This window comes from Ochotona curzoniae, unplaced genomic scaffold (assembly GCF_017591425.1).
Source record: "Ochotona curzoniae isolate NIBS_2020 unplaced genomic scaffold, NIBS_Ocur_1.0 contig_2404, whole genome shotgun sequence".
Taxonomy (NCBI): Eukaryota; Metazoa; Chordata; class Mammalia; order Lagomorpha; family Ochotonidae; genus Ochotona; species Ochotona curzoniae.
The window spans coordinates 8,581,439-8,606,323 of record NW_024465451.1 but is presented as its reverse complement, the minus strand read 5'-3'; the positions used below and the strand labels follow the sequence as shown (position 1 = coordinate 8,606,323).

The window sequence follows — 24,885 nt, the reverse complement described above, 5'->3', positions numbered from 1 at the left end:
TCCTGGGGACTATAGCATAAGCACCTCCCCGCAGTCTACCAGAAACTCCCTGAGAGCTGACTGTTCAGGTAAGTGGTTGGGCTAGATGACAGCCCAAGTTCCAGACCTCGCAGGGGTGGGCCTGCCCTTCGTGATCGCCACAACCCCTTCTCTAATTGAAGAACTGGGCTGCACTCTTAAGAGGGGCATCCTGTCCAGTTTTAGTGTTCCAGAGCCCGATGGCTGAAGGTGAACATTCTTACAGCTTTCTCAGACATGGCTGATGAATTAAACATTTGCTTTGCTTTCAACACCACCAGGCCACTAATCTGGGGCGGGAGGATTCAGAACGGGCTGTGTCCAGTCTGGGGATGGATGTAGCCTCGGGCTAGGTGGAAAGAAGGAAATGGAATCCCACTAAGGTGGAAGCGACAGCAGTACTCACTGTCGAGCTTTCTGCTGTGGAGAGATGGTTCTAGTTTGGCCGGCCTGGTTTTAAAACTATCCCACAGTCGTAGGACCGGGCTTCGGCCACTCGGCTCTGGTGGCTCCGCCTCCTCCACGCCTCACGTCCACCCTCTAGACCTGCCCAGATGCCACCCCCTCCAACACATTCTCATCCCAACTCCGAGACTTCCACCTGTATCCACGGCTTCCCAACCCTATCCACGTCCCGCAGCTACTCACGAGAGGTCCGCGCGCTCTGTCCACTGGCCACTCGAGGGCAGGCGGGATGCAAGTCGGTTCCAGTTTTGAGCCCCTGGGTAGGGCCCCAGGACCTCGCAGGCATCCATGTAGAACCCCGGTCAGGCGCGTGCGGCCGTACAAGAATCCAGCCTCCACCCCCCGAGGATGCTCAGAGAGCATCGCCCACTTTGGCGCCCGGGGTTCCAGGCGCCAGGCCCGGGAGCTGTGAGCAGCCCGATGGGCGCACCCGGCGGCCTGGGGCGGACCGAGGGCCCCGGAGCCGGGGGAGAGGCGCGGCCGGGCCGCCCTCCTCGTGACTCCTCCTCCCCCCTCGGCCGCGGCGAGTCAGGTGATTCCGGGCACGTGACGGGCACCGCCGACCCTGCTGCGCCCGAGTGGCGGCTCGGACGGCCAATGAGGGGCCGGACCCCGGCTCCGGGCCTATGAGAACCGGGCTCGGGGGCGGGCAGGACGGTGGCGGCTGCCGGGGGCGGTGGCAGCGGCGGCGGAGTGGGGAGGCGGCGGCCTGGCTCGGCCTGGCCTGGCCTGTCAGGGCGCGGGCGGCGGCGGCGGAGGCTCCGGCACCATGTCCCTGCAGTACGGGGCCGAGGAGGCGCCGCTGGCTGGCAGTTACGGCGCGGCCGACTCATTCCCGAAAGACTTCGGCTACGGCGTGGAGGAGGAAGAAGAGGAGGCGGCGGCGGCTGGCGGCGGGGTCGGGGCGGGGGCCGGCGGAGGCTGCGGCCCTGGGGGCGCTGACAGCTCCAAGCCGAGGATTCTGCTCATGGGACTCCGGCGCAGCGGCAAGTCGTCCATCCAGAAGGTGAGTGGGGCCGCGCCGGCTCTGCCCGGTGCCCGGTGTGCAGGTGCTGCCCGCGGGGGAGGCCGGGGAGGGCGGCGGCCGGTGCGGCGCCCTGTCCCGTCTCACTTTCTCTTCTCCTCGTGCGTCGGCGCGCACGCTGGGACCCCGACCTCTGCGCCGGAGCCAGAGTGGACACGGGGAGGGGAGGCAGGTGCCCGGTGGGTGCCGCCCGAAACCTACGCCCCTTGGGACCAGGCCCCTGTCATTTACGAAACTGAGATGTGCTGGTCTCTAGTGTTCCCTTGGAGCACTTGGCAGACGCCTGCCCCTGGTCTTCGTGCTTGCTTGTCTCCCCTCTCTCCCCGCCTCCCTCCTCGAGCCGCGGCCGGGGGTTGTGGCCGACCCCCGCTGCCTGCTCTTGCTCCCGTGTTCTACACAGCCGTTGCACCTGTCCGAGGTTTGGGACCCGGAGAATGTTGTGAGGGACGGTCATCTCCTCCTCCCCATCTCCATCTCGCGCGGGAGGGTGGTGAGCCAGAATCTTTTGAGACTCTGGGGAGGTTTTGCAGACGGTTCTCAGCCCGTTTGTCTCCACTTAGGAGCGTAGACTGCACATTAGAAATAGGGAGAGGACGAAGGACCTTCAGGAAGGCCACGGAAATGCCTATGATGAGAGAGAAAGGAGAAAAAATACGCGCGAATTTCAGAGAGTCCTCACCAAAATAAAACTTTTCATTCCATTTCCCGCGAGCTTTCTGAAGTACCGCGGTCGGGCCAAGGTTAACTTCCTCTCTCACCGTCCGGGTTCCGCAGGGCGAGCCACACCGGCCGCCTCCTTCCCCTCCGCTGCTCAGTCCTGTCCAGGACTCATGAAGTTGAAACAAAAGTAACTTTCCCGGTTTGCTGCGCTACGGTGCTTTCCTTACCTTGCCTTTCGCCTCCCAGTAAAATTGGGTGTGTTTAGCAATGGGGTTGCAGCCAGCTGATTTTAATTCTTACTTGCTGGTGGCGTGTTATCTGACGACTTTTCTAGAAAGTTGGACCCGCAGTTAGCTTGCCTGTGATGTTTGTGGATTGAGGTCCTTGAGCCTGTGCTGTGGCAGCAGTCTCTTCGCTGTCATCCCTACCTGAGGCTTCCCACACCCACCTGGACAGCCTCACTTCTTGGTATAGTTACCAACCAACCCCATTTTATTTCTCCTACAAGACTGTTAAGTCAGTGTGGCCTAGCCACTGTATACATATATATATTTTTAATTATTTCTCAGATATAATTGTCTTTGAATGAAGTAATTGTCAAGGAATGTTTATCTTTATGCATTGAAAGTCAGAGCAAGAGATGTTGCATCTGCTGGTTCACTCCCCAAATGGCTGCAACAGTTGGGACTTGGCCAGGTGGAACCCTACAGCCAGGAGCCTCACCTCCATGCCCAGTGTTGGTGCCAGGAGCCTCACCTCCATGCCCGGTGTTGGTGCCAGGAGCTCCATGCGCGTGCCCAGAGTTGGTGCCAGGAGCTCCATGTCCGTGTCCAGTGTTGGTGCCAGGAGCTCCATGTCCGTGTCTGGTGTTGGTGCCAGGAGCTCCATGCCCATGCCCAGTGTTGGTGCCAGGAGCTCTGCGCTCCTGCCCGGTGTTGGTGCCAGGAGCCTGAGCACTGGAGCCCTCACCTGCTGCCTCCCAGGCTGCATTAGCAGGACGCTGGGTGGGAAGCCAAGCAGTTGGGACTCGAGCTGCCACTTTGGTGAGACAGGCAAGCACTGATGGAAACCTTTGTGCTGCAACCTACTCCTTTCAAGTAATTTTTTAGTGAACAAAACTTCTTAAACTTTAGCTATAAAACAATCATTTCAAAAAGATTATTTATTTATTTGAAAGACAGACTAATGGAGGTGTTGGGGGAGAAGAAATTTGACAGTTCATTCACCAGCACCTACAGCAGTAGGGGCTGATCCAGGCTGAAGCCAGGGGCCAGGAACTCCGACTTCTCTATGGCTGGCAGGGACATAAGTTCTTGGGCACTCCCTCCCAGGCATGTTAGTAGGAAACTGGGTTGCAAGTGGAGTAGCCTGGACTTGACCAGGAGCTCTTACATAGGTGTCCTAGGCAGTAGCTAGCTGAAGTGTACCACAACACTCTTCCCCTCTTTCATAATCTTAAAGCAGATTTTGACAGAATTAAGACATCTGAAGCCAGGTGTCAGGAACCTTTTCCGGATCTCCCACGTGGGTGCAGGGTCCCAAGGCCCTGGGCCACTGTCCACTGCCTTCCCAGGCCACAAGCAGAGAGCTTGTGGCAGTGGAGCAGCTGGGAAATGAACTGACACCCGCATGGAATCCTGGTACATTCAAGACACGGATTTAGCCACTGGGCTGTCGTGCTGGGCCTATGACCAGTTATTTTTGTATTAGTCTGGGATATTCACTTTTAATTTAGGTTCTGAACTTGAGTAATCATAATATTTTCTGATTTATTTTCACAGGTGGTGTTTCATAAGATGTCACCCAATGAGACCCTCTTTTTGGAAAGTACCAACAAGATTTACAAAGACGACATTTCCAATAGCTCCTTTGTGAATTTCCAGATCTGGGATTTTCCTGGACAAATGGACTTTTTTGATCCAACCTTTGACTATGAGATGATCTTCAGGGGAACAGGAGCTTTGATATATGTCATTGATGCACAGGTAGTTAGGAATAAGGTTGCTTGCACCTACTGCTAGGGCACGAAGATGTGGCAGCAAAGGGAACTTGGCTCTGCCTTCATCTCTTGGGGCCCCCTAACAGTAGGCGTTAAGGAGGTAGCTGGAGAGTGGGCATGCATTGGGGAGCTCGAGGGGATCAGACCATTAGAAGATGGGCTTTACATCCCGGACTCCTGGCTAATGAGCAGTTAATACTGGCTCTTCAGTTTTATTGGTTACTCACAGATACTGCTGTACTTCATTGACTATTACATTAGTTCCATCACTCACTGAAGAGGTGCCATTAATGCCCACAATACATGGAAAAATTTGCAAACAGTCGGTGGATATTTAAGAGATTAGTTTCCTTAATTATTCAAATCAAATTTACTCCAAGAAACAATTACGGAAGGCCTGGCCTGTAGCTGGGACCCCGTGAATGGGTTGTGTTGGTGTCTTTAAGAAACTGATCTTTTAGAAGCTTGGACTTGGCAGAGGCTCTGACAGTCTCTGTCATGTGTGCCCTCACCTACTTGATGCAGTTTAATTTGGTCTTCGCAGTATTGTGTGCTGGATATTGCAATTTCAACTTTATAGATGAGTCAGCGGAGGTCCCGGAGTTTAATGACTAGCCCAGAGCCATACATCTAATAAATGGCAGAGCTGGGATTACTTAACAATTCTGGTGGGAAGGAATGTCCATTCCCTGTCCCATTGCTTTATATTATCAGTTTTGGAAACTAAAAGCATCAACTTGGTAGCTGAATCTTAAGCAATTGAAGGGCTTCATTATTAGTGTAAATCAGTGTATTTGAATGTTTGCTTGTGAATAATTAGGATAATCCATTTTCTGTGGTTGGGAAAAGAAGTGGTCCGGAGACTTTCTTAACTCATTGTTTTTTGCGAGATTTTTAACACATGCTTCGTTCTGACTTGCAGGATGACTACATGGAAGCTTTGACCAGACTCCACATTACTGTTTCCAAAGCGTACAAAGTGAACCCAGACATGAATTTTGAGGTTTTTATTCACAAAGTTGATGGTCTGTCTGATGATCACAAGATAGAAACCCAGCGGGACATCCACCAGAGGGCCAATGATGACCTGGCAGACGCAGGGCTGGAGAAGCTGCACCTCAGGTAACAATCTATGGTAGCCGGGAGAGCCCCGAGGGCGCGTGATGGATCCCGCACCAATGGTGCAATGTGGCTGAGAAGTGACTTGGCCAAGGCCATTGCATTTGTTTCTGCTGGTTGAAGTCCCATGAAGTGTCTTGTTCGGCACTCTAAGAAGTTCGTTTTGAGATTGGAGTCAGGCTCATTTCTGGGGTTGCCGACCTGCTTTGGGATTCCCTTTGTTGGTTTCATTCTTTCCCCCCTTGCTCAGTGCAGGAATAATCTCTGTCCCAGTGGCTGGAGACGTCTTTAGCGTGAGTTGTCAGTAGGACGAGCATCTTAGAAGGAGTTCGTGTTTGCGTTGGACTGATACTAATAGATCTTAGTTTTTAAAATTGAATGCCTTTATGAGACTCAGGTTTGAATTGGAGTTGAGGAATCCCCTTGAAGTTTGTATGGGGCTGGTATTAAATGTAAAGGATTACTGTTTTATAATTAAATATCACTAGGAAACTATTAGTAATGACCACCTACTAGTTTTGATTGGTGATCTGTGTCTCAGTGCTGGAAGTACCTGCTGAATGTTTTCATACATCTTACTTTTTCTGATGATATATCTAGGTAGGCATGAATATTCTCAAGAATGTTCTCTTGATGAAATCAACAGCTTAAGGGAAGAGCAGGGGAAGGGTGCAAGTGAATTTCTTTATCCTCGATTTGTTGTAGTAATTTCCCCAGAGGCCCAAGGCAGCCTTCAGTATTTCCTTTTTCTTTTACCGTCAGGATTTTCCATCCTTCAGTATCTTTGTTATTCTTCCAAGAAAACCACGTGGGAATGCCTCAATGGCTTGTCATTTGCCTGGATTACATTTTTTTAAAGTTATCAAAGTAACTGATATTAAAAAAATAAGATATTAGCTTTATGTGTAAGTGAAAATGCTACCCTATAAAATGTGTGCATCTTATTTTTTGGGACTTCCCTGTGGATTTTTATTTGGCTTTGGAGCCAGGCTCGTCTTGTGTGCCCCAGCACCCAGGGGTCCTGGTTCTCTTTACTCCATGTCTGTGTTCCTTTCTGAGGCATCCTGTCCCCTTGGGAGACACTAAGCCTTTCCCCAGTACCTGTAAGCCCTCAGCCTTGGCAGTCTCAATAGAGTTTTGTATTCAGCTTTTTTTAGTTCTAGCGGGTCCAGGGCTGAAGCTGCAATTCATTTACAGTTTCCAGAAACTCCTCTTGGGAAAGTTCTTTTCTCCCTGAGCACCTCCAGTCCTCACAGGCCCTGCAGGACCTTCTCAGTCTGCTGAACTTTTTTGTAGAAACACTAAATGCTCTGTCTCTCCCTGGTACATGTGGGTCATCCTGGCCTTGACAATTTTGGAGGTCTTGCCCAGAGGAGAGCCTCTTCTTGTTTGTCGCTTGTTGATGGGTTCTTTTTGTTGTTGTTGTTGTTGATGGGTTCTTAGCTCAGCTGTGGAAAGGAGCTGAAAGTTACCTGTAAAGTTGTGTAGACAGCCCTGTATCTGTGGCACCTCAGAGTTTATACATTTGTGTCCTGGATACAGTTTTAGAATGAAGAGTGTACTCCCCAAATACAAAAACAGGTAGAATTCCCCCCAGAGTTGAACTGGTTACAGATCTCTCACCCATAGATGTCATTAAGTCTGCATGTGACTTCTCTGCTGTTCATGCTTTCAGGCCTTGAGACTCCCACCACGCCCCTAGAGCCCCGGCTACCATCCTCCTCAGTGTGCTGTTGGCATACAATCTGAGCACCAGTTCCAGGTGTTCATTCAGAGGTTATTGGAACCACTGGTGGGGACAGTCAGCTGGCAGCAGGAAGAGACTGACAAAGTGTCTTCATGGAGCTTACATTCTGAGGAGTGACACAGCTCAAACGCCCTGTGGATCAGTGACTAAGCGCCCAAGAAAACGCAGGAGAAAGGGATAAAAAGCTTTGGTACAGGAGTGCTGTCCTGGGCAGGGCGGTCAGCAAAGAGCTTTTTGAGGAAGTGACATTTTTATCAGAAACCCGAATTGGGGTTGAATAGACATTTGCAGAACAGATGGCAAACTGTGTTTGTAATCTTGGGTGGTAAGGATGGTCAGACAAGTTGGAGTTTATTTGAACTTAAATGATTTAAAATTTCTGTGTCATACGAAAGTACTTATATGTTAGAGAAGAGACAAAATTGTGTGTATTATGACAGATTTCACTGAATTTAAGATACTTCTCGTTAATCAGACTGTGTTGTTTTGCAGCTTTTATTTGACTAGTATCTATGACCATTCAATATTTGAAGCCTTTAGTAAGGTGGTGCAGAAACTCATCCCACAACTGCCGACCCTGGAAAACCTATTAAATATCTTTATATCAGTAAGTGAGCTACTTTGCTATAGTTTCCGATTATGTTTTTAGTAACTGTCTTTACGTCTGCACATTCTGCTGAAAGCGGGAGTTGATTTAGTTCAAATCAAACTTAAAGGCTAAAGTGACACATTTAGCACGTAAAATAAAAAGGTTATGAAGTAATGGCTTGAATTGCTGTTTTTTTAAGTACTATGTTTTTGTCATCTCTGCCTTACTTGAAGTCATATTGAAGAATTAACCTTTTCCTTTCTTTGCTGACTATAATCTTGGTATTATTTTAGATTCTTATTTTGAGGATTCATCTTACAAGGATTGCTTCCCAATAGGTTTACCATTGAACTATTGTATTTGCAAACAGTACTTATTTTCAACAAGCCAATTATTTATTTGAAAGGCAGAAAAACACGGGCACTCCTCAAAGACCTGCCTTGGCTAGGGGACCGAGGCCAGCCATGCTTGGAGCTAGCAGCTGGGAACGCAGTCCGGGTCTGACATGTGGATGGAGGAACCCAGTCACGTGGGCCTTCATTGCTGCCTGGCAGGATCTTTTTAGTCAGGTGACAGATGTCCAACCCAGGCACCCCAATAGGGGTGTTGGCCCTTAACGCTTTTCTTAACTGCTAAGCTAAGTGCTGGTCCCTCCCTATGCTGGTCGGAGTCTGTGGTGATCCCCACTTGGATTCTTCAGAATTTTGGGGTTATACTGTTATTCCTTTTTTCTTTTTATCTTTCGCTAATTGCTATGTAAAGTCTTTATCCTGATTATGAAGACATTCAAATCAGAAACTGACTATTATAAGGAAAAAAAGATTATTGAAAATGTAGCATAGCTTGATTTTTAGAAAATGTTTTTGTGAAATTTTTGGTTGGTTATTGAAAGGAAAAATTTGGGTGCATATAGTTAAATCAGAGCAGGTATTATTATTCTTTAGAATATAGTAATAAGTAATAGAATTTAAATAACAGAAAAAGTCTCAACCAAATACTATTTTTGTTTTTTTTTGGTATTGGATTGTATTATTAAAAATGACCTGGGATGTTATTTAATCATTCAAGATCTTTGATAACTAGCAGAATACTGAACGCTTCCCCAATTTTGTTTTTCCAAGAATTCAGGTATTGAAAAAGCTTTTCTCTTTGATGTTGTCAGCAAAATCTACATTGCCACCGACAGTTCCCCTGTGGATATGCAGTCTTACGAACTGTGCTGTGACATGATTGACGTTGTAATCGACGTGTCGTGTATATACGGGTAAGTTCCATACATGTTTCTGCAAGGTCTCGAGTGACAGACCACCAGCTGTGGGAAAGGGGCCCGGGGATCGAGGCTCTGGGCAGGTACTATAGGAAGTGGGATTACTCTTTCTTGTCCCACAGGATGAACTCGGTGCAAGTTTCTCAAAAGCCACTGTTAGGGCTTTTGTTCTGTGCCTTCTCCTTACTGGGACTTAACTGGTCTGAAGAGGCAGATGATTCAGAATGATTTGAATAACAAAGTGAATGTTGGTTCCTCATTTAACCTCAGGCCTTGTGAAATGAGAGTCAAGAATCAGAATATCCCAGCGCGGCTGTCAGAAGGGCACCACACACAAAACGGGACTTCTGCAGCCATGATTCCGTGGTAGTTCTAAAACATATGGGATCTTCCTTTTTATAAATGTGTTGAACTTCGTGTAGAATCCCACAAAAATCTCCATGTAGAAATGCACAAAAGCCAACAAACAAGTGCTTTTTGTAGACTAGGCCAGAGAATGACCTAGAGTGTTAGAGAACTACAGGCATATCAAATGCTACTACCATTTTGGGTACTCTGTTACAGCCCGGATTCATTTGAGTCGCTCTCAGATGCTCTTTGCTTTCTGATACCTGGTCCTTCTTCTGATGTGTAGTCTGCTCCACCCTCTCTGAATTCTTTGCTTCCTGACCCTGCGCTGTGCCTTGGCCCCCGTACCTCACTGGTCAGGGTCTGTCCCGCTGCCTGTGAATAGGGAGGCGCACTGATGGGCCTCATGGTGCTTCTGTGGTTACATGCTCTCATTGGTTTCCAGTGAAAATGAGATAGGAGACTTATTACATTATTCAGTAGTTTCATGCTTCATTAATTTTAAAAATGTATGAGTAGAACATACAAATCAAAATTTTATGAACTGATTTTTTTATAGTTTCATAAATTTAGTTACACAATTTTTTCAATGTAAGGTATATTATAAAACACATAATTGGAGCTGGCCTTGCAGTACAGTGGCTGTCTGATGCCGGCATCACTGTAAGTGCTGAGTGCAGTCCTGACTGCTTCCCTCCCGCTGCAGCTCCTGCCGCTGCATCTGGGAAAGCAGTGGCAGATGGCCCGAGCGCGTGGGCCCCGGCCCCGCTTGCGGAGACCTGGGTGGAGTGCCTAGCCCTCGCCTTTTCTGACTTTCTGGGGAGTGAACCCGCTGATGGAAGATCTCTCTTTACATCTCTCCTTCTCTCTGAGTCTAGCTTGGTCTTCGTTTTTTTTCTTTTATTTTCCTTTTGTAAAGATTTATTTATTTGAAAGTCAGGATGACAGGGAGTTAGAGTTACGGACTTTGGTCATTCTCCACTGCTTTTCCAGGCTACTAGCAGGGAACTGGACTGGAAGTGAAGTAGCCAGGACATGAAGTGGTGTCCATATGGGATGCTGGCGTTGTGTTGCTGTTGGTGGTATTACTGGCTATGCCACAATGCCAGCCTTAACTCTGCCTTTCAGATAGATAATTTTTAAAAAAACATCTGTGTAAACAAAATTCACATATGTTAAAAAGTACAATATAGAAGAGAATAAGTCCATGACCTCACTGTTCTGAGCTGTGTGTGTAGACTGTTTGATCTACTTTGTTGTAGCTTAATTTGCCTCTTACTTGATTGATCTATTGATTTACAGGGTTTTTTTTTAAAGATTTATTTATTTCTATTGCAAAGTCATATATACAGAGAGGGGGAGAGAGGCAGAGAGGAAAATCTTCTGTCCAATGATTCACTCCCCAGATAGCTGCAGTGGCCAGAGCTGAGCCAATCTGAAGCCAGGAGCCAAAAGGAGTCTCTTCCAGGTCTCCCATGCGGGTGCAGGGTCCCAAGGCTTTGGGCTTTCCTCAACTGCTTTCCCAGGACACAAGCAGGGAGCTGAATGGGAAGCAGGGCTGCCGGGATTAGAACCGGTGGCCATATGAGATCCCAGTGTGTGCAAGGCGAGGACTTTAGCTGCTAGGCTACTGCGCTGGGCTCTACAGTTTCCTGAAAGTAAAATTACATATAATTTTGACAATTCTAGTTTAATAAATGTGGTAGCTTTCAAACACAGTTAGCCTCACTTTGTATCAGGATTCCATAGTCTCTGTAAAAGTCAGGTTTCTTTCAGGTTTTATATTCACTTCTTTTTCACTAGTGGCAGTTTTCGTATCTTAGATCCTTCCTTTCTGTGGGCTGTTTCAGTACAGGTTAGAGTGAGCAAGAGGGAAAACCTGCTGTTTTCTTTGCATCCTTTGTACGTGAGATGGAGGAGGGAATACCTGGAATACTGCCAGGTCACAGAAAGGAAAGTGTCTGTCTGACACATTGGTGCCTACTTTATCTCATGGTCCTTGCTGCAAGCTTTCTATTTCCATTCTCAAATTTTGTCATATCCCATTGTGCTTTCCAAATTGTCTTAAAAAGTCTTGGGTCCAACAATTTGCTGCTGTGGGTAGAGTTATTTTTAAGGTTTATTTATTTTTATTGCAAAGTCAGCTATACAGAGAGGAGGAGAGACAGAGAGGAAGATCTTCTGTCCAATGATTCACTCTCCAAGTGACCGCAATGGTTGGTGTTGTGCCGATCTGAAGCCAGGAGCCAGAAACTTCTTCTAGGTCTCCCACGTGGGTGCAGGGTCCCAAGGCTTTTGGCCGTCCTCCACTGCTTTCCCAGTCCACAATCAGGGAGCTGGATGGGAAGCGGAGCAGCCAGGATTAAACGGGCACCCATATGGGATCCTGGTGCATTCAAAGTGAGGACTTTAACCACTAGGCCACAATGCCGGCCCTGTAGAGCTATTGCTTTTAACACCAGCATCTCCTGTGGGCATTGGTTTGAGTCCTAGTTTTTCCTCTTCCCATCCAGCTCCCTGCTTTTGTGCCTGGGGAAGCAGTGGAAGGTGGCCCAAATGTTTGGGTCCCAGCACCCACGTAGGAGATTTGGAGGAAGTTCCTGGCTTCAGCCTTTTCCAGCTTTGTCTGTTGTGGCTATATGGGAAGTGAACCAGTGGATTGAGTAATTCTGTCTGTCTCTTTTTTCTCTGTAACACTGACTTGGAAATAAGTAAGTAAATCTTAACAAAAACAGAAACAAAACAAGCTATCAAGAGATGAAGAAAACAGACTTTACTATAAAGACTTTTTTCTGAGCAAGTTTTTAAAGATCATTGTCATTTTCTTCTTTTTTTTTAAAAAAAAATATTTTTTTTCTGTTTGAAAGCCAAAGTTATGGACAAAAGAGACAGAGTTTTTTCTGTCTGCTGGTTCACTCCCCAAAGTGGCTGCCAACAACTGGAGTTGTGCCAATCTGCAGGAAAGAACCAAGACCTTCCTTTGGGCCTCCCAGGTGGATACAGGGGTCCAAGGCCTTAGGCCAGCCTCTGCTACCCCCAGCCAAGTCTGAAGAGTGGAGCTGGATGGGAAGTGGAGCAGCCAGATAAGAACCAGTGGCCTCATGGGATCCCGGAAGTGCAGCCAGCACACTGCTGCAGTGCTGATCCGCCCATAAGCTACTCTTACTAACCAAGCCAGATTAGATCTGATTACTCTCCAGACTTTGGATGGAATGTGCTTTTCATCTTTCTCATGTTGACATGTGATCCAAGGGTGCAACTCTAGTTGGACTTTAGAGGCACTATAGCTCCTTGAGCTATTGGCCCTGGATGTATGTGGCTCAGGGAGTCATGTTCAAGGGTGACTGTGTTGGAGCCACTGGCAGAGTTAGTGCCTATCCTCTTTCCGCACGGGACCGTAAAGGATGTACTTAGAAGTATCCCACAGAACCTAACTTCCTCTTCTCTAACCAGAAAGTAGTGTTTTATGTTGTAAAAGCAGATGACACCCACCTCCCCGCCACTGTGCCTTCCAAGGCTAACTGTATTTGGGCTGGCCAGGGAAGACCGTGGCCTGCATGAAAGTCTGGCCTTGATGCCTTTGCTGAGAGCTCTTTATTTATACATTAAAATCAGTCTGTTAGGCAGGGAGCTGACCAAACCAAACCACAGAAGGAAGTGTCTACTACTGGTCTCTCCCTAGATGCCTGCAGTGGCTAGGCCAGGGTGATACTGGCAGCCAGGACCTCACAACACTCCCCCGCGGGTCACAGTGACCCCAGGTGCTCTGAAACAGGACATTGGCCAGTCCAGAGGGTGCCACCCACTTCACTTTTAATAAGCTTGAGGTTTAGATCTTCAAAGTAGGGACTTTTAAAGGCCTCTGAATTTATTTAGCTTACTGTGATTTGTTACAAAAGGGTTTAAGTGGGTCACATGGGGCTGTAGTGGATATTTCCTGTTCCTAGCGTTGTTGTGAGGCTTAGAGAAGGGGAACTGTCAGGTGCAGAGTAGTTTAGTGAAGAAGCCGCCATATGTGGAGAAAGTCCCCAGAAAATATAAAACTGTGGGAATGGAGAAGCCACTGCCAGAGACACTGCTGGTTTTTCTTTTAGTATTATTTCCTCCCTTCTTAATGCTTTTTGAAGTCAAATTATTTTCATATTAATACAGAAGAAAGTAAATTGTAAGGTTCAGAACAGTTCTATAAGTAAGTCCTACCATTGTTAAAAAAATAAATGGAAAAAAGCATGAAAAATACAGAAAAATGATAATAAGAGAAAATGCATTGTTTTAGCAAAGACATCTGCTGCCATTTTCCTTTTAGTATATGAGGTATTCTAAAATATTGTGGAAAAATTAAATTGGAAGTTTACCTTGGTGTCAAAACAGTTTTGAGATTCACAGTTTTTCATAATATGTATTTTTTTGTGAATTTCTGTAAAGATTTATTTTTATTGGAAAGTCAGATATACAGAGAGGAGAAGAGACAGAGAGAAAGATCCTCCGTCTGATGATTCACTCCCCAAACAGCTGTAGTGGCTAGAGCTGAGCCAATTTGAAGCCAGGAGCCAGGAGCCTCTTCTGGGTCTCCCACGCGGGTGCAGGGTCCCAAGGCTTTGGGTCGTCCTCGACTGCTTTCCCAGGCCACAAGCAGGGAGCTGGATGGGAAGCGGGGCTGCCAGGATTAGAACCAGCACCTCTTTGGGATCCCAGTGTGAGGACTTGAGCCACTAGGCCACTGCTGGGCCCTCTGTGAATTTTTAAAACACTTCTTTGCTTTAATTGTTTTTAGAATTTGGTAAAATTTGAGAGATAAAGGGTATTAAATTTTTGTCTGCTAATTCATTTCCTAAAAGCCTGCAGTGGCTGGGGCTGGTGCAGGGGCTGGGGCAGGGGCTGGGGCAGGGGCTGGGGCTGGGGCTGGGGCAGGGGCTGGGGCAGGGTCTGGGGCAGGGGCTGTGGCTGGGGCAGGGGCTGGGGCAGGGGCTGGGGCAGGGGCTGGGGCTGGGGCTGGGGCTGGGGCAGGGGTAGGGGCTGGGGCTGGGGCAGAGGCAGGAATTCAGCCTGGGTCTCCCACACAGATAGTAGGAGCCCAGTGACTCAAGCCATTACTCCGCCTTTCTGGTCTGTATTATCGGAAGCCGGAATCCAACCTGGGTACTGGTGTCTGGGTTATTTTAACTTCAGGGGAAAATATCTGCTCTTTCTTTACTTCTTTCTTTCTTTCTTTCTTTCTTTCTTTCTTTCTTTCTTTCTTTCTTTCTTTCTTTCTTTCTTTCTTTCTTTTCTTTTTAATTGAATGTAAATGCTATTTTTAAAGGTTTGTTTAGTTTTTACTGGAAAGTCAGATTTATAGAGAGGAGGAGAGACAGAGATAAAGATCTTCCAACCCCTGGTTCACTCCCCAAGCAGCTGCAATGGTCAGAGCTGAGCCGATCCAAAGGCAGGAGCCAGGAGTTTCTTCTGGGTCTCCCATGGGGTACAGGGTCCCAACACTTTGGGCTGTCCTCAACTGCTTTCCCAGGCCATGTGCAGGGAGCTGGATGGGAAGAGGAGGAGCCGGGATATGAACTAGTGGCCACATGGGATTCTGGCGCAAAGGTGATGACTGTAGCCACTAGGCTATCATGCCAGGCAATTGCTGTTGTTGTTTTTTTAAAGAACATTTATTTTCATTGGAAGGACAGATTTACAGAGAGAAGGAAAGACAGGGAGAAAGATCTTCCATCCACTGGTTCACTCTCCAAGTGGTTGCAGTGGCCAGAGCTGAGCTGATCCAAAACTAAGAGTCAGGAGCTTCTTCCAGATCTACCTACCACACAGGTTGTAGGGTCCCAAGGCTTTGGGCCGTCCTCGACTGCTTTTCCAGGCCACAAGCAGGGAGCTGGATGGGAAGCAGAGCAGCCGGGACATAATCTGGCACCCATATGGGATCCTGGTGCATGCAAGGTGAGGACGTAGCCACTGAACTATCCCGCTGGGCCCAGTAAATATTTTTTAAAAGACAATAATTTTGGGCCTGGCGCGGTGGCGCAAGTGGTTAAAGGTCCTCGCCTTGCATGCCCGGGATCCCATATGGGCGCCGGTTCTAATCCCGGCAGCCCCGCTTCCCTTCCAGCTCCCTGCCTGTGGCCTGGGAAAAGCAGTCGAGGACGGCCCAAAGCTTTGGGAACCTGCACCCGCGTGGGAGACCCGGAAGAGGCTCCTGGCTTCGGATCGGCATAGTATTGGCCCGTTGCGCTCACTTGGGGAGTGAATCATCAGACGGAAGATCTTTTTTTTTTTTTTTTTTTTTTTAAAGATTTATTTTTATTATTTTTTTCATTGGAAAGGCGGATATACAGAGAGGAGAGACAGAGAGGAAGATCTTCCGTCCGATGATTCACTCCCCAAGTGAGCGCAACGGGTCGATACTATGCCGATCCGAAGCCAGGAGCCTCTTCAGGGTCTCCCACGCGGGTGCAGGTTCCCAAAGCTTTGGGCTGTCCTCGACTGCTTTCCCAGGCCACAGGCAGGGAGCTGGAAGGGAAGCGGGGCTGCCGGGATTAGAACCGGCGCCCACATGGGATCCCGGGCGTGCGAGGCGAGGACCTTTAACCACTTGCGCCACCGCGCCAGGCCCCAGACGGAAGATCTTCCTCTCTGTCTCTCCGCCTTTCCAATGAAAAAATAATAAAAAAAAATAAATCTAAAAAGACAATAATTTTGATAGTTCTTTTGTTGTTATTTTAAAAGATTTGTTTATTTGGAAGAGTTACAGAGGGAGAAAGAGAAAAAAAGAAAAGGCTGTTCTTCCACCCACTGGTTGATTTCCCGTGTGACCTCAGTGGTTTCTGGGCCATTCTAAAGCTGGAAGCCAGGAGCTTCCTCCAGGACCTCATTTGGGTTCAGGTAGAGCAGCTGGAATGCCAGTGTTGCAATGGCAGCTTAATGCTTTACACACTGTCAACAATCCCTAGTTTGACAATTTTTAATTCCTAGTAAGAATTAAACAACCCTGGAGCTAGTGTTGTGGCCTAGTATGTTAATCCACTGCCTGTAATGTCAGCATCCCATATGGTCACTAGCTTGTGTCTCAGCTGCACCACTTCTGGTCAGCTCCTTGCTAATGGCCTGGGAAAAGCAGTGCCTCCCCTTGGAAGACCTGAATGGAGCTCTTGGCTCCTAACTTCTCTTTGGCTCAGCCCTGGTGCTTGTGGCCATCTGTGGAGTAAACTAGCAGATGGAAGATCTCTGTGTGTGTCTACCCTCTCTCTCTGTAACTCTGACTTCAAATAAATAAATAGTTCATAGAAGGAAATTAGGTAGTTCTTAGACTTTTATTAAGCGTGCACATCAGAGTGGAGTGTCAGAACACTAACCTCATTATTAATTGTTAATTTCAGCAGTTGCCACAGGCTTCTAGCTGTTCTTGTGTGCTTTTGAAATGAAGGGGGAAAAAAGGTATTTTGAGAAGACGTGTGTTTGTCCTCCCCTGTAGAACATTCCCTGAAGGATGTATTCAGTTTGGTGGTGGGAGTGCCGGAGGGGCCCCTTAACCTGGGGGAGACAGAGGAGGGTCTTCATTTGGCCTGGGAAGCTGCAGGCTGAGGCCTGGCTGTTGCCTTGGTGGTGTTTCTCAGGTCAAAATCTGCCCGTGTTGTCCCTGTGCTCTCCATAGCGGTGCTTCTGGTGGGAACCCGTGGGAAGCCCGTGTTTGGGAACTGGATGCCGGGCCACAACTGTTCTGATGGATTTAAGCCAGTGTTCAGATTTCTCCAAAGACACTCAGGAAACTGGGTGGTAAGACTTGTCATTGTGCAAATTGAAAGTGACAGAAAGCCGAGTTGGGAAACCTGTAACGAACAGCTCTTTCTTTTGAAACAGGTTAAAAGAAGATGGAAGTGGGAGTGCGTATGACAAAGAATCCATGGCAATCATCAAGCTGAATAACACAACTGTCCTTTATCTAAAGGAGGTGACGAAGTTTTTGGCACTGGTTTGCATTCTTAGGGAAGAAAGCTTTGAACGAAAAGGTAATGACATCTGAAAAAGTGTTTTTATGTTGAGTTCTTTGTCTTAATGGGAGTTACTGGAGATAGGAGAAAGTCCTGTTGCAATGGTGGATGAATGGTTGTCTTGAGGAAAGAATCTTCTCAAATTACTTTTGTGCCCCCTTCCATGGAGAGTTGGGACTCTGTGTCTCCCTTCTTCGGGTAGCTTGTCTAAGTGTTTTACTGCAGCATCTCCAGCTCTGCATCTTTTTTGTCACCTGCACCGCTGTCCTAAGTGGGTCCCCTCCCCATCCCTTCCTGCTGCCCCCTTGCTGCACCCTGGGGTTGTTTCTCAGTCTGCAACCTTGTTAGCCTTACGATGCACGGGATCCCAGAATCCCGTCATTCCCTCCTTCTCAGAATTGGTTCCCCTCTGGCTGCCTCAGCTTCCCCTCTGGGCTGTGAGTTCCAAGTCGGCTGGCACCTTTGCTTGTTCTCCACTGAAGCCCCCCCCGTCTGAGGCTTCAGTGGATCTTCTGGACGGGATTGGTAGGAAGGTTCTTGTCTCCAGCCCTGATGTGGACTCACGGTCCCCGTCCTATGTTTCTAGCTCTTTCTGTTTAGACAGTCTTCACTGAAGCTTTTAGTTCCTGTCTTGGCTGTGGTGTTGGGCCTTGACTGGTGATGGTTTCCCCGTCCCTCTTGGGGCATGGCCTCCCTCCTGCCTCTTAGGCCGCTTTGCTCAGGTCCAGGGAGCTGTGGTGCCTGTGTCTGAGGGACTGTTACAGAGCTGCTCGTAGAGGGGCTGCGCATTTTCCCTCCTTCTTTGCTCTTTCATGTTGTGCACATGGCTTTTCCTTTGTTCCTTGGAACTGATTCTTGGATTTCCTTGTTCTTCCCACTGTCGGTGGCTGCAGCTCAGCTCCTCATCCCTGTGGGCCTGTGGCACTGGTGCGACCACCTGCTTGGTAATATGCACTCATTTGGTGTATGTACTGAAGATCTAGTGTGTGTCATCTTTTACCCCAAAGCAGACTCATTTTCAGAAAACTTCTTTTATCTGCAGGAACTCTCTGTTGCTCACTGTAATGTGTCCCCCTCTTCTGCCTCTGCTTTTAATGAAATGGTTCATTTAGTGACAGTTTTTTAAAGATAAGAATGCATGCATATTCTTCATATACATACTTCAAAAAGTTCATGGAAATGCATGCCATATGCATGCATGCATGCCCGCACACACACGTATTACAATTTTAACTAGAAAATTTTGAAAGGCAAAGACAGGGATAGAGAAAGCTCTTGTTCATTGATATGCTACCCCAAGGTCTCAAACAGCTGAAGGTGGACTGGGCCGGGGCCAGAACTGGGAGCTGTGAGCAGGTGCAGGTGTTGGACTTGAGTCCCAGGGACCCGGCTGCTTGAGCTGGCCGCCGCTGCCTTGCAGAGGAATCGGGAGCTGGGATGGCAGTGAAACTCGCTGCTTTATGTTGTAATTGTATTTTCCTGTGAACTCATACATTTTCCTTTAAGCTTAAGAATTAAGATGTGACATAGCAGTTGAAGTCCTCCATGGATTCTCTTAGCTCAACTCCCTCCCCTTGTACATGTTGTTTTATTTTTCCATTGTATGATTTATTCATTTATTCCATATTCATACCTAAACAATTCAGAATATTGAACATTTTTGTGTAAGTGACTTAAAAATAGTAATTTTGTTCAGCTTGTTTGTTTCTGGGCACAGTTTTTAAGATTTAACCAGGTTGACAACACATAACTCATTTTCATTGCCATATTTTATTCTGTGAGTTGACTGTGTCACAGTTTATTTTCATATCGCTGGGCATCTGGATTACTTTAAAGGTCATATGTGGTTCTGCACCGGAGGCTGATGCACTAGTTTGCATTTGCAGAGACCTGCTATAGGGTCTGTATTTAGGAGTGGAATTTATAGAGTCCATGCCACTTCAGCTTTATTCCATATTGCCAGACTGCTCTCCAAACTGCTCTCCAAAGTGGCTTTTCTGCGGCCAGCCCTGGGGAGTGTGTTGGAGTTCTTCACCACCTTCTGTCGTCCCGGTGCTGGATGCTGTTTGACTGTTTGATTAGACAGAGATCCGGCATTTGACATTTCACTTCTGTAATGCCTGCGACAGCCAGGGTTGGCCCGTGCTGAAGCCTGGAGCTCCATCCGGGTAGCAAGGACCTAAGTGCTCAAGCTACCACCATATGCCTCCTCTTAGGGTGTGCGTCAGCAGGAAGCTGGAATCTGAAGTGGAGCTTGAGCCCGAGTATTCTGACATGGGATGACTGGCAAGTCCTAACTGCCACGCCCAACGCCTGGCCCAGAAGTCAGATTTTAGAAAGAGGTTTATTTGAAAGACATAGTTACAGAGAGAGAGGTTGAGGGAGATCTTCTATTTGTTGATTGATTCCTCAGATGGCCTGGTGAAGCCAGGAGCTTCATTTGGGTCTCCCACATGGGTGGAAAAGGCCCAAACACTTAGCCCCCAACTCTGGCTGCTTTTCCCAGGGTATTTGCAGGGAACTAGATCAGAAGTGAAACAGCTTGGACATAAACTAGCACTCGCATAGGAGGCCATTGTTGTGGGTGGCAGCTTTGCACGCTGTACACGAAACTGGCTCTGGAAGTTGAGTTTTCTAGTTTGTTTTCTCTCCAGCGTCTAAGGGACCCCGTTAGTTTGGTTCTGATCTGCTTACTCAGCCCTGATCCCCAGCATGTCCCCCCAGGAGTACTCCAGTATCCCCTCTTCAGTCAGACCTGTTGCTGACCTGTCTCCCTCGTGTGCTGTGCCTCGCTGGCTTCCTCAAGTGCTCCTGTAGTTTTGTTCCTGCTTTGCTGCCTAGTTAGATCCTGCCTCCTCTCTGGTGTTTTCAGCGACGCCTCTCCCTTCTTTGCATTTGGTTCACATCTGTAGTCAACCTAACAGCAAACTGTTTAGACTGGTGTTGTGTGTGCCGCTGGCTGTGTGCCCTGGCCGGCGTGTCCTTGGAGGCCCAGGCTGTGCTGCCACCGCTACCACTTTGTGCCTTCTCGGGCTGCTCAGTAACTGCTGGGATGGCTCAGGTGTTCTTGTTACCTAGCAACTTGCTATGTGGGTTAGAAATTTAAGGTTTCCCAGTCATGTTTATCCGTCATTGTTGGGAAGGCTGTTCCTCTCACTTGAAGGTGGGCTGGAGGTGCACGGGTTAGGACAGCTTCCTGTATCCTCTGGCTCAGTGGCACTAGTGTTCCTGCTCTGCTGTTCTTAGCACTGCCTCAGGATTACCTCATGGTCAGAAGTGGCTTCTGGAGTTCCAGCCATCTTCTCTGCTTTAGACAGGCTGCAGGAACAGCCAGGGTCTCAATGGACACGATTGGACCTGTGGCCGTACCTAGCTGCAAGGGAGGCTGGGAAGTTAATGTTTTGACTCGGCACCAGTGTGCTCATGCAGGATTGGGGTTCTGAGGAGGAGCAGGAAGTGGCTTTCTGGTAGCAACTGACCATTTCTTTTCTCTGTTTTTAAAGGATTTACATATTATTTATTTGAAAGACAGAGAAAAAGATTTTTCATTCTCTGGTTCACTCCCAGATCTCTGGTCTGGGCTGAAGTCCAGAGCCTGAAACTCCACCTGGGTCTCCGCTGTGGCTGCAGGGCCCCAAGCACTGGGCAAAGCAGCTGCAGCAGCAGGGAGCTGGAACGAAGTGGAGCATTTTGGATTTGAACTGGTACTCACATGGGATGCTGCCGTTGCAGGCAGTGCCTTAATCCGTTGTGCCACAGTGCCAGCCTCTGCAACTAGCGGTTTCCATCACAGTTTGAAGCCTTTGTTCAATCAGTTCTAAGGCCCATATGGGTGCAGAGGAAGCCAGCTGTGTGAGCTCTGGCATTGCCATGGCGCTGCCCTGACAGCTTGTAGACTGGACTCTGGTGTCTCCCTCAGCTCTTGGCTGCCCCAAAGACTCCTGCAAGGCGCACTGACTTGGACCTCAGATTTTACTGTCTTTTGGTGTGCAGACTTTCCTGGTGGCCGTACTTATTCCTTATGCCCGAGCCTCTCCCCAACCCCTACCTCTAAACAGCCAAGGTGTCAGTCCCTGGGCTGTTGTGCTCCATCCTGTTGGATGGATGGATACTTTGCAGTGCCTGCTTCTTTTCCTAGTGGATAATTTCACACATGACACTCAGGAGGTGTGGTTATCTTTTTTCTCTCTTGCAGGTTTAATAGACTACAATTTCCACTGTTTCCGGAAAGCTATTCACGAGGTGTTCGAGGTGGGCGTGGCTTCCCACCGGGGCTGTGGGCACCTGAGCAGCGCGCCCAGCCTGAAAGCGCTGACGCACAATGGCACGCCACGCAACGCCATCTAGTCTGCAGCCGAGGGCCGCTGCCTCTGTGTTCCAGGGTCAGCCACTGCCGCTGTGGGCGGGGGCTGCCGCTGCTGGGAATCGGGAGCCTGTCTCATAGAGACCCTGGGTTGAGTTTCTCATTTGGATGAAATCTCTCCAACCCATGGGGTACAACCGGAGCGCCCGTTTCCTCTTGGACACATGGCAACCGAGAATCCCAGAGACCCAGAACTCACGTGTGGCTTGGCCCTCCTTGGGTACTGCTGTAAGCAGTGGGGCAGGTTGGACCTGGAGATGTTCCCCATCCTTACCAGGGATGTTGCCATCAATTCCAGTTAAAAATAATAGCAACAGACTGAGTTTTTTATATGCTTCACGTAGGCTTTCATTTGAGTAGTCTAAAAATTCTGCCTTGCTTAAGTTCTAACACTGCCTCTCAGATTTGAATTCTGGACATTGCACATTTCAGACCTTTGAAATGGCATCTGTTTTGCTGACTCAGAAGACAGAGATTGCAGCCAAGAACATTGTTGGTGTGTTGCTGCAGACTGGAGATGGAGCTGCCCGCGGTGGTGGCAGTGGGCGGAGAGCAGGGCTCGGTGGCCGCAGCTGCAGCTGTGCCCTTGGAAGTGCCGGGGGAGGCCTCGGCGGCGGAAGAAAACTTTTGCACCTGTGGCGGGGGTACCAGCTGTCCAGGGTCTTCCCCTCATTACATAAATGATCATGCTCAGTGTCACAAAGGAATTGAAGATAAATTTTGTGTTTCCCAGAATCCTCTTCCAGGGAGGAACTCACGTCTCTGGAAGGTTTAACTCCCTTTTCTTTCATCTAGATATCGGCCGCTACGGACCTTCTAACCAACCTAGATTCTTTACCAGTTGCTGTTTGTTGACCGCAAGTGACCCCAGGGCACTGATGAATTGGCCCTTGGGAGTGGAGCGCACTTGTGGCAGCCACAGGGTGTGCTGTCTGCAGTCCTCTCCCCGCTGTCCGGCATCACCTGCTCCCTGTGCCTAGGCTGTTGATTCATTAGTCGTGTCTTATGTTGGTGGTTGATACCCTTCCTGTCGGTTTCAGCTCACACATTGTTTTGATTCCACATGCCCAGTAGTCCTCTATTCCAAAGCCACTGGACCACTTGAGTACAGAAGTGCCACTGTTGAATGCAATGCATCTATTCAGGTCTATAGCCCTAACAGTGTGACTTGGAGAGCTTCCCGCAGACGACTCTGACTGTTGAGTATTTACATGGACCACGGTGATATCCAAAAGAAAAGTGCTTTTATATTTATAGATGATTTCATTGAACTATATATGAAATGGGTATCAATAAATGTATTTACTCCGAAATCAGTCTTCCCACATGCCTGCTGTGTCAGGGGAGGGCACGTGGGGCTCTTCCATATTTTACTCTCCTTCTGTGACCTAGTACAGTGCTCCTTCCGTCTCAGATGACTGCCTTGATGGGGAAGTTCATGGCCAGGTGTGTCCCTGGGCCCATTTGTGTTTCAGGGCAAGGGTGTGGGCCCAGGTGAAAAGCGTTTTTGATGGATGGCACGTTAGCAGGTTCCATGTGGGACCAGCTCCAGGGATGCTCTGTGTCATGTGAGGAAGGAGTGAGGAGGCCGCAGGGGAGCACTGTGCAGTGGTCGATCCCAAGATCCTCTCATTCCTGAGCCGGAAACACCCGCTCAGTCAGCATGGGTGTCTGAACTGGCAGAGTCAGAGTGGGTCTGAGCAAGTGTACCTTCCGGAGGGAGGGGGGGTGCTTGGGGAGCCGTCCTGAGTTTTACAGTTGGACTACTTTAGGCAGCCAACTTTAAATGGAAATTACTGAAACAGTCTGCAAAACAGACTTTAAGATGCAAATGTCTGAAACAGTCCAGTTTGAAAAAAGCTCTGACTGGTGTGCTTCTAATCCTATATCCTCTTCCAGATGGTAGAGCGAGGACAGCGAGGAGGGTTTTAAAGGTTAGGGTAAGGTGGCCAGATGAACCCCTCCCCACCAGGCTGCTGTTAAGTGTGCTGTTACCGGTGGGGCCTGAGGAAGGGTGCTACAGCCAGTTTGTCCCGGGCTGGCCAGCCATGTCCCAGGTCGGCCAGCCCTGCTGTCCCAGCTCTGCCCTAGGCCAGCCAGCCGTGTCCCAGGTCGGCCAGCCCTGCTGTCCCAGCTCTGCCCTAGGCCAGCCAGCCGTGTCCCAGGCCGGCCAGCCATGTCCCAGGCCGGCCAGCCCTGTGTCCCAGGTCGGCCAGCACTATCCTAGGTCAGCCAGTACAGCCAGCCTAACAGTGAAGTGGGGCTTGTACTTTGGGACGGACTGCCCACATGGCCTCCAGCCTTAGTTGCCGTCAGGGCCATGAAGACCTGGCTGATTCAGGACAAGGCCTCTCCCCACACGGGGAGGGATATACTCGGAGTGTTCAGAAAGGCCAATGAAAAGCAGTGGAATAGGAGTGGGGTGGATGTGAACGCAGACAACTTGGTAAAAATGAAATGCAAGAGCGGTCAGCAACTGTGAGCTCCGCCTGGAGTCCTGTTGGATGTCTCGGTCACGTCATGGAGAGTTGAGGCCAACTGTCCAGCAGGTGGCTCACTGCTGTCATGGCTGTAATTCCAGAACCCTCGCTTGGTGCAGCCCGTCATTGTGGTGACCTGGACAGAACCAGTGGATGGAAGATCTTGTTCTCACTGCGAACTTTGCCATTCAGACAAAAAAAGTAAAAACCTTTTGATTCCATTTGCACAAACTGAAGCTCTCTGCCAGCCTGTGATTGCACACTGAGCAGCATGGATAGAATGGTGTCTTCGGGATAGGATGCTGGAGCAGTTCATGAGTTGTATTAATTCACCTTCTCCGTTTGAGTTCTGCGCTTGTAGTGAGAACACTAGGCTTGCTGCACACTTTGGGGAAAAAGCTCTGTGTGAGGTTTGTGTACTCCTGAGCTTCTCTGTGCTCATGTTTGTTTTGCACATTCTGGAAGCTCTGCCAGTGTTGCCACAGAGATTGGGACTTCAAGGCCTCAGGAGTCCTAGGAACACAGGAACCAGGGAACGTGGCCTGTGTTAGAGTGCTCGCTGATAGCAGCTTCCCTTAGTAGGACTGCTGTCCATGAGACAAGGAAATTCTGCGCATAAATGACAGGTGACAGGGATGTGTATTACCTCCTGCAGTCTTGGCATTGCCAGGCAGGCACTGCACTTCTAAGAGACGTGCCCCTGGAGTTAGCATTGGAATCCGTGCGTTTTCATGGCCAAGCCCGCCTCCTCATTCCATCACTTGATTTTGATTCCTCCGTGGGGAAGAGAGTGTCTGCCTGTGTGATATGTTTGGCAGAAAAAGGAT

The 24,885-nt window shown here is 48.7% G+C and overlaps 1 protein-coding gene across 3 annotated transcripts; it reads left to right on the top strand.

The window, feature by feature from the left end:
• Positions 1–1,146: 1,146 nt before the first annotated feature.
• Positions 1,147–22,887, top strand: RRAGC (Ras related GTP binding C). Of its 3 annotated transcripts, XM_040974252.1 has the most exons (8): positions 1,176–1,489; positions 3,949–4,152; positions 5,089–5,288; positions 7,525–7,639; positions 8,743–8,885; positions 17,085–17,233; positions 21,411–21,491; positions 22,755–22,887. In XM_040974252.1, exons 1-8 carry the CDS (start codon positions 1,253–1,255, stop codon positions 22,772–22,774), a joined length of 1,149 nt encoding a protein of 382 aa, XP_040830186.1. In that variant the 5' UTR covers positions 1,176–1,252; the 3' UTR covers positions 22,775–22,887. The 3 variants fall into 3 exon arrangements, with proteins under 3 accessions (XP_040830185.1, XP_040830186.1, XP_040830187.1); XM_040974251.1 differs by having other exon boundaries at positions 1,147–1,489; positions 21,411–22,887; XM_040974253.1 differs by having other exon boundaries at positions 4,051–4,152; positions 21,411–22,887.
• The last annotated feature ends 1,998 nt before the right edge of the window (positions 22,888–24,885 follow it).

Bases quoted from the DNA above. Each gene is read 5' to 3' on its own strand.
- RRAGC (XM_040974251.1), top strand. From the start codon at position 1,253: ATGTCCCTGCAGTACGGGGCCGAGGAGGCGCCGCTGGCTGGCAGTTAC. The intron at 1,490-3,948 runs GTGAGTGGGGCC...TTATTTTCACAG, and splicing joins GCAAGTCGTCCATCCAGAAG to GTGGTGTTTCATAAGATGTC. The intron at 7,640-8,742 runs GTAAGTGAGCTA...TGTTTTTCCAAG, and splicing joins TATTAAATATCTTTATATCA to AATTCAGGTATTGAAAAAGC.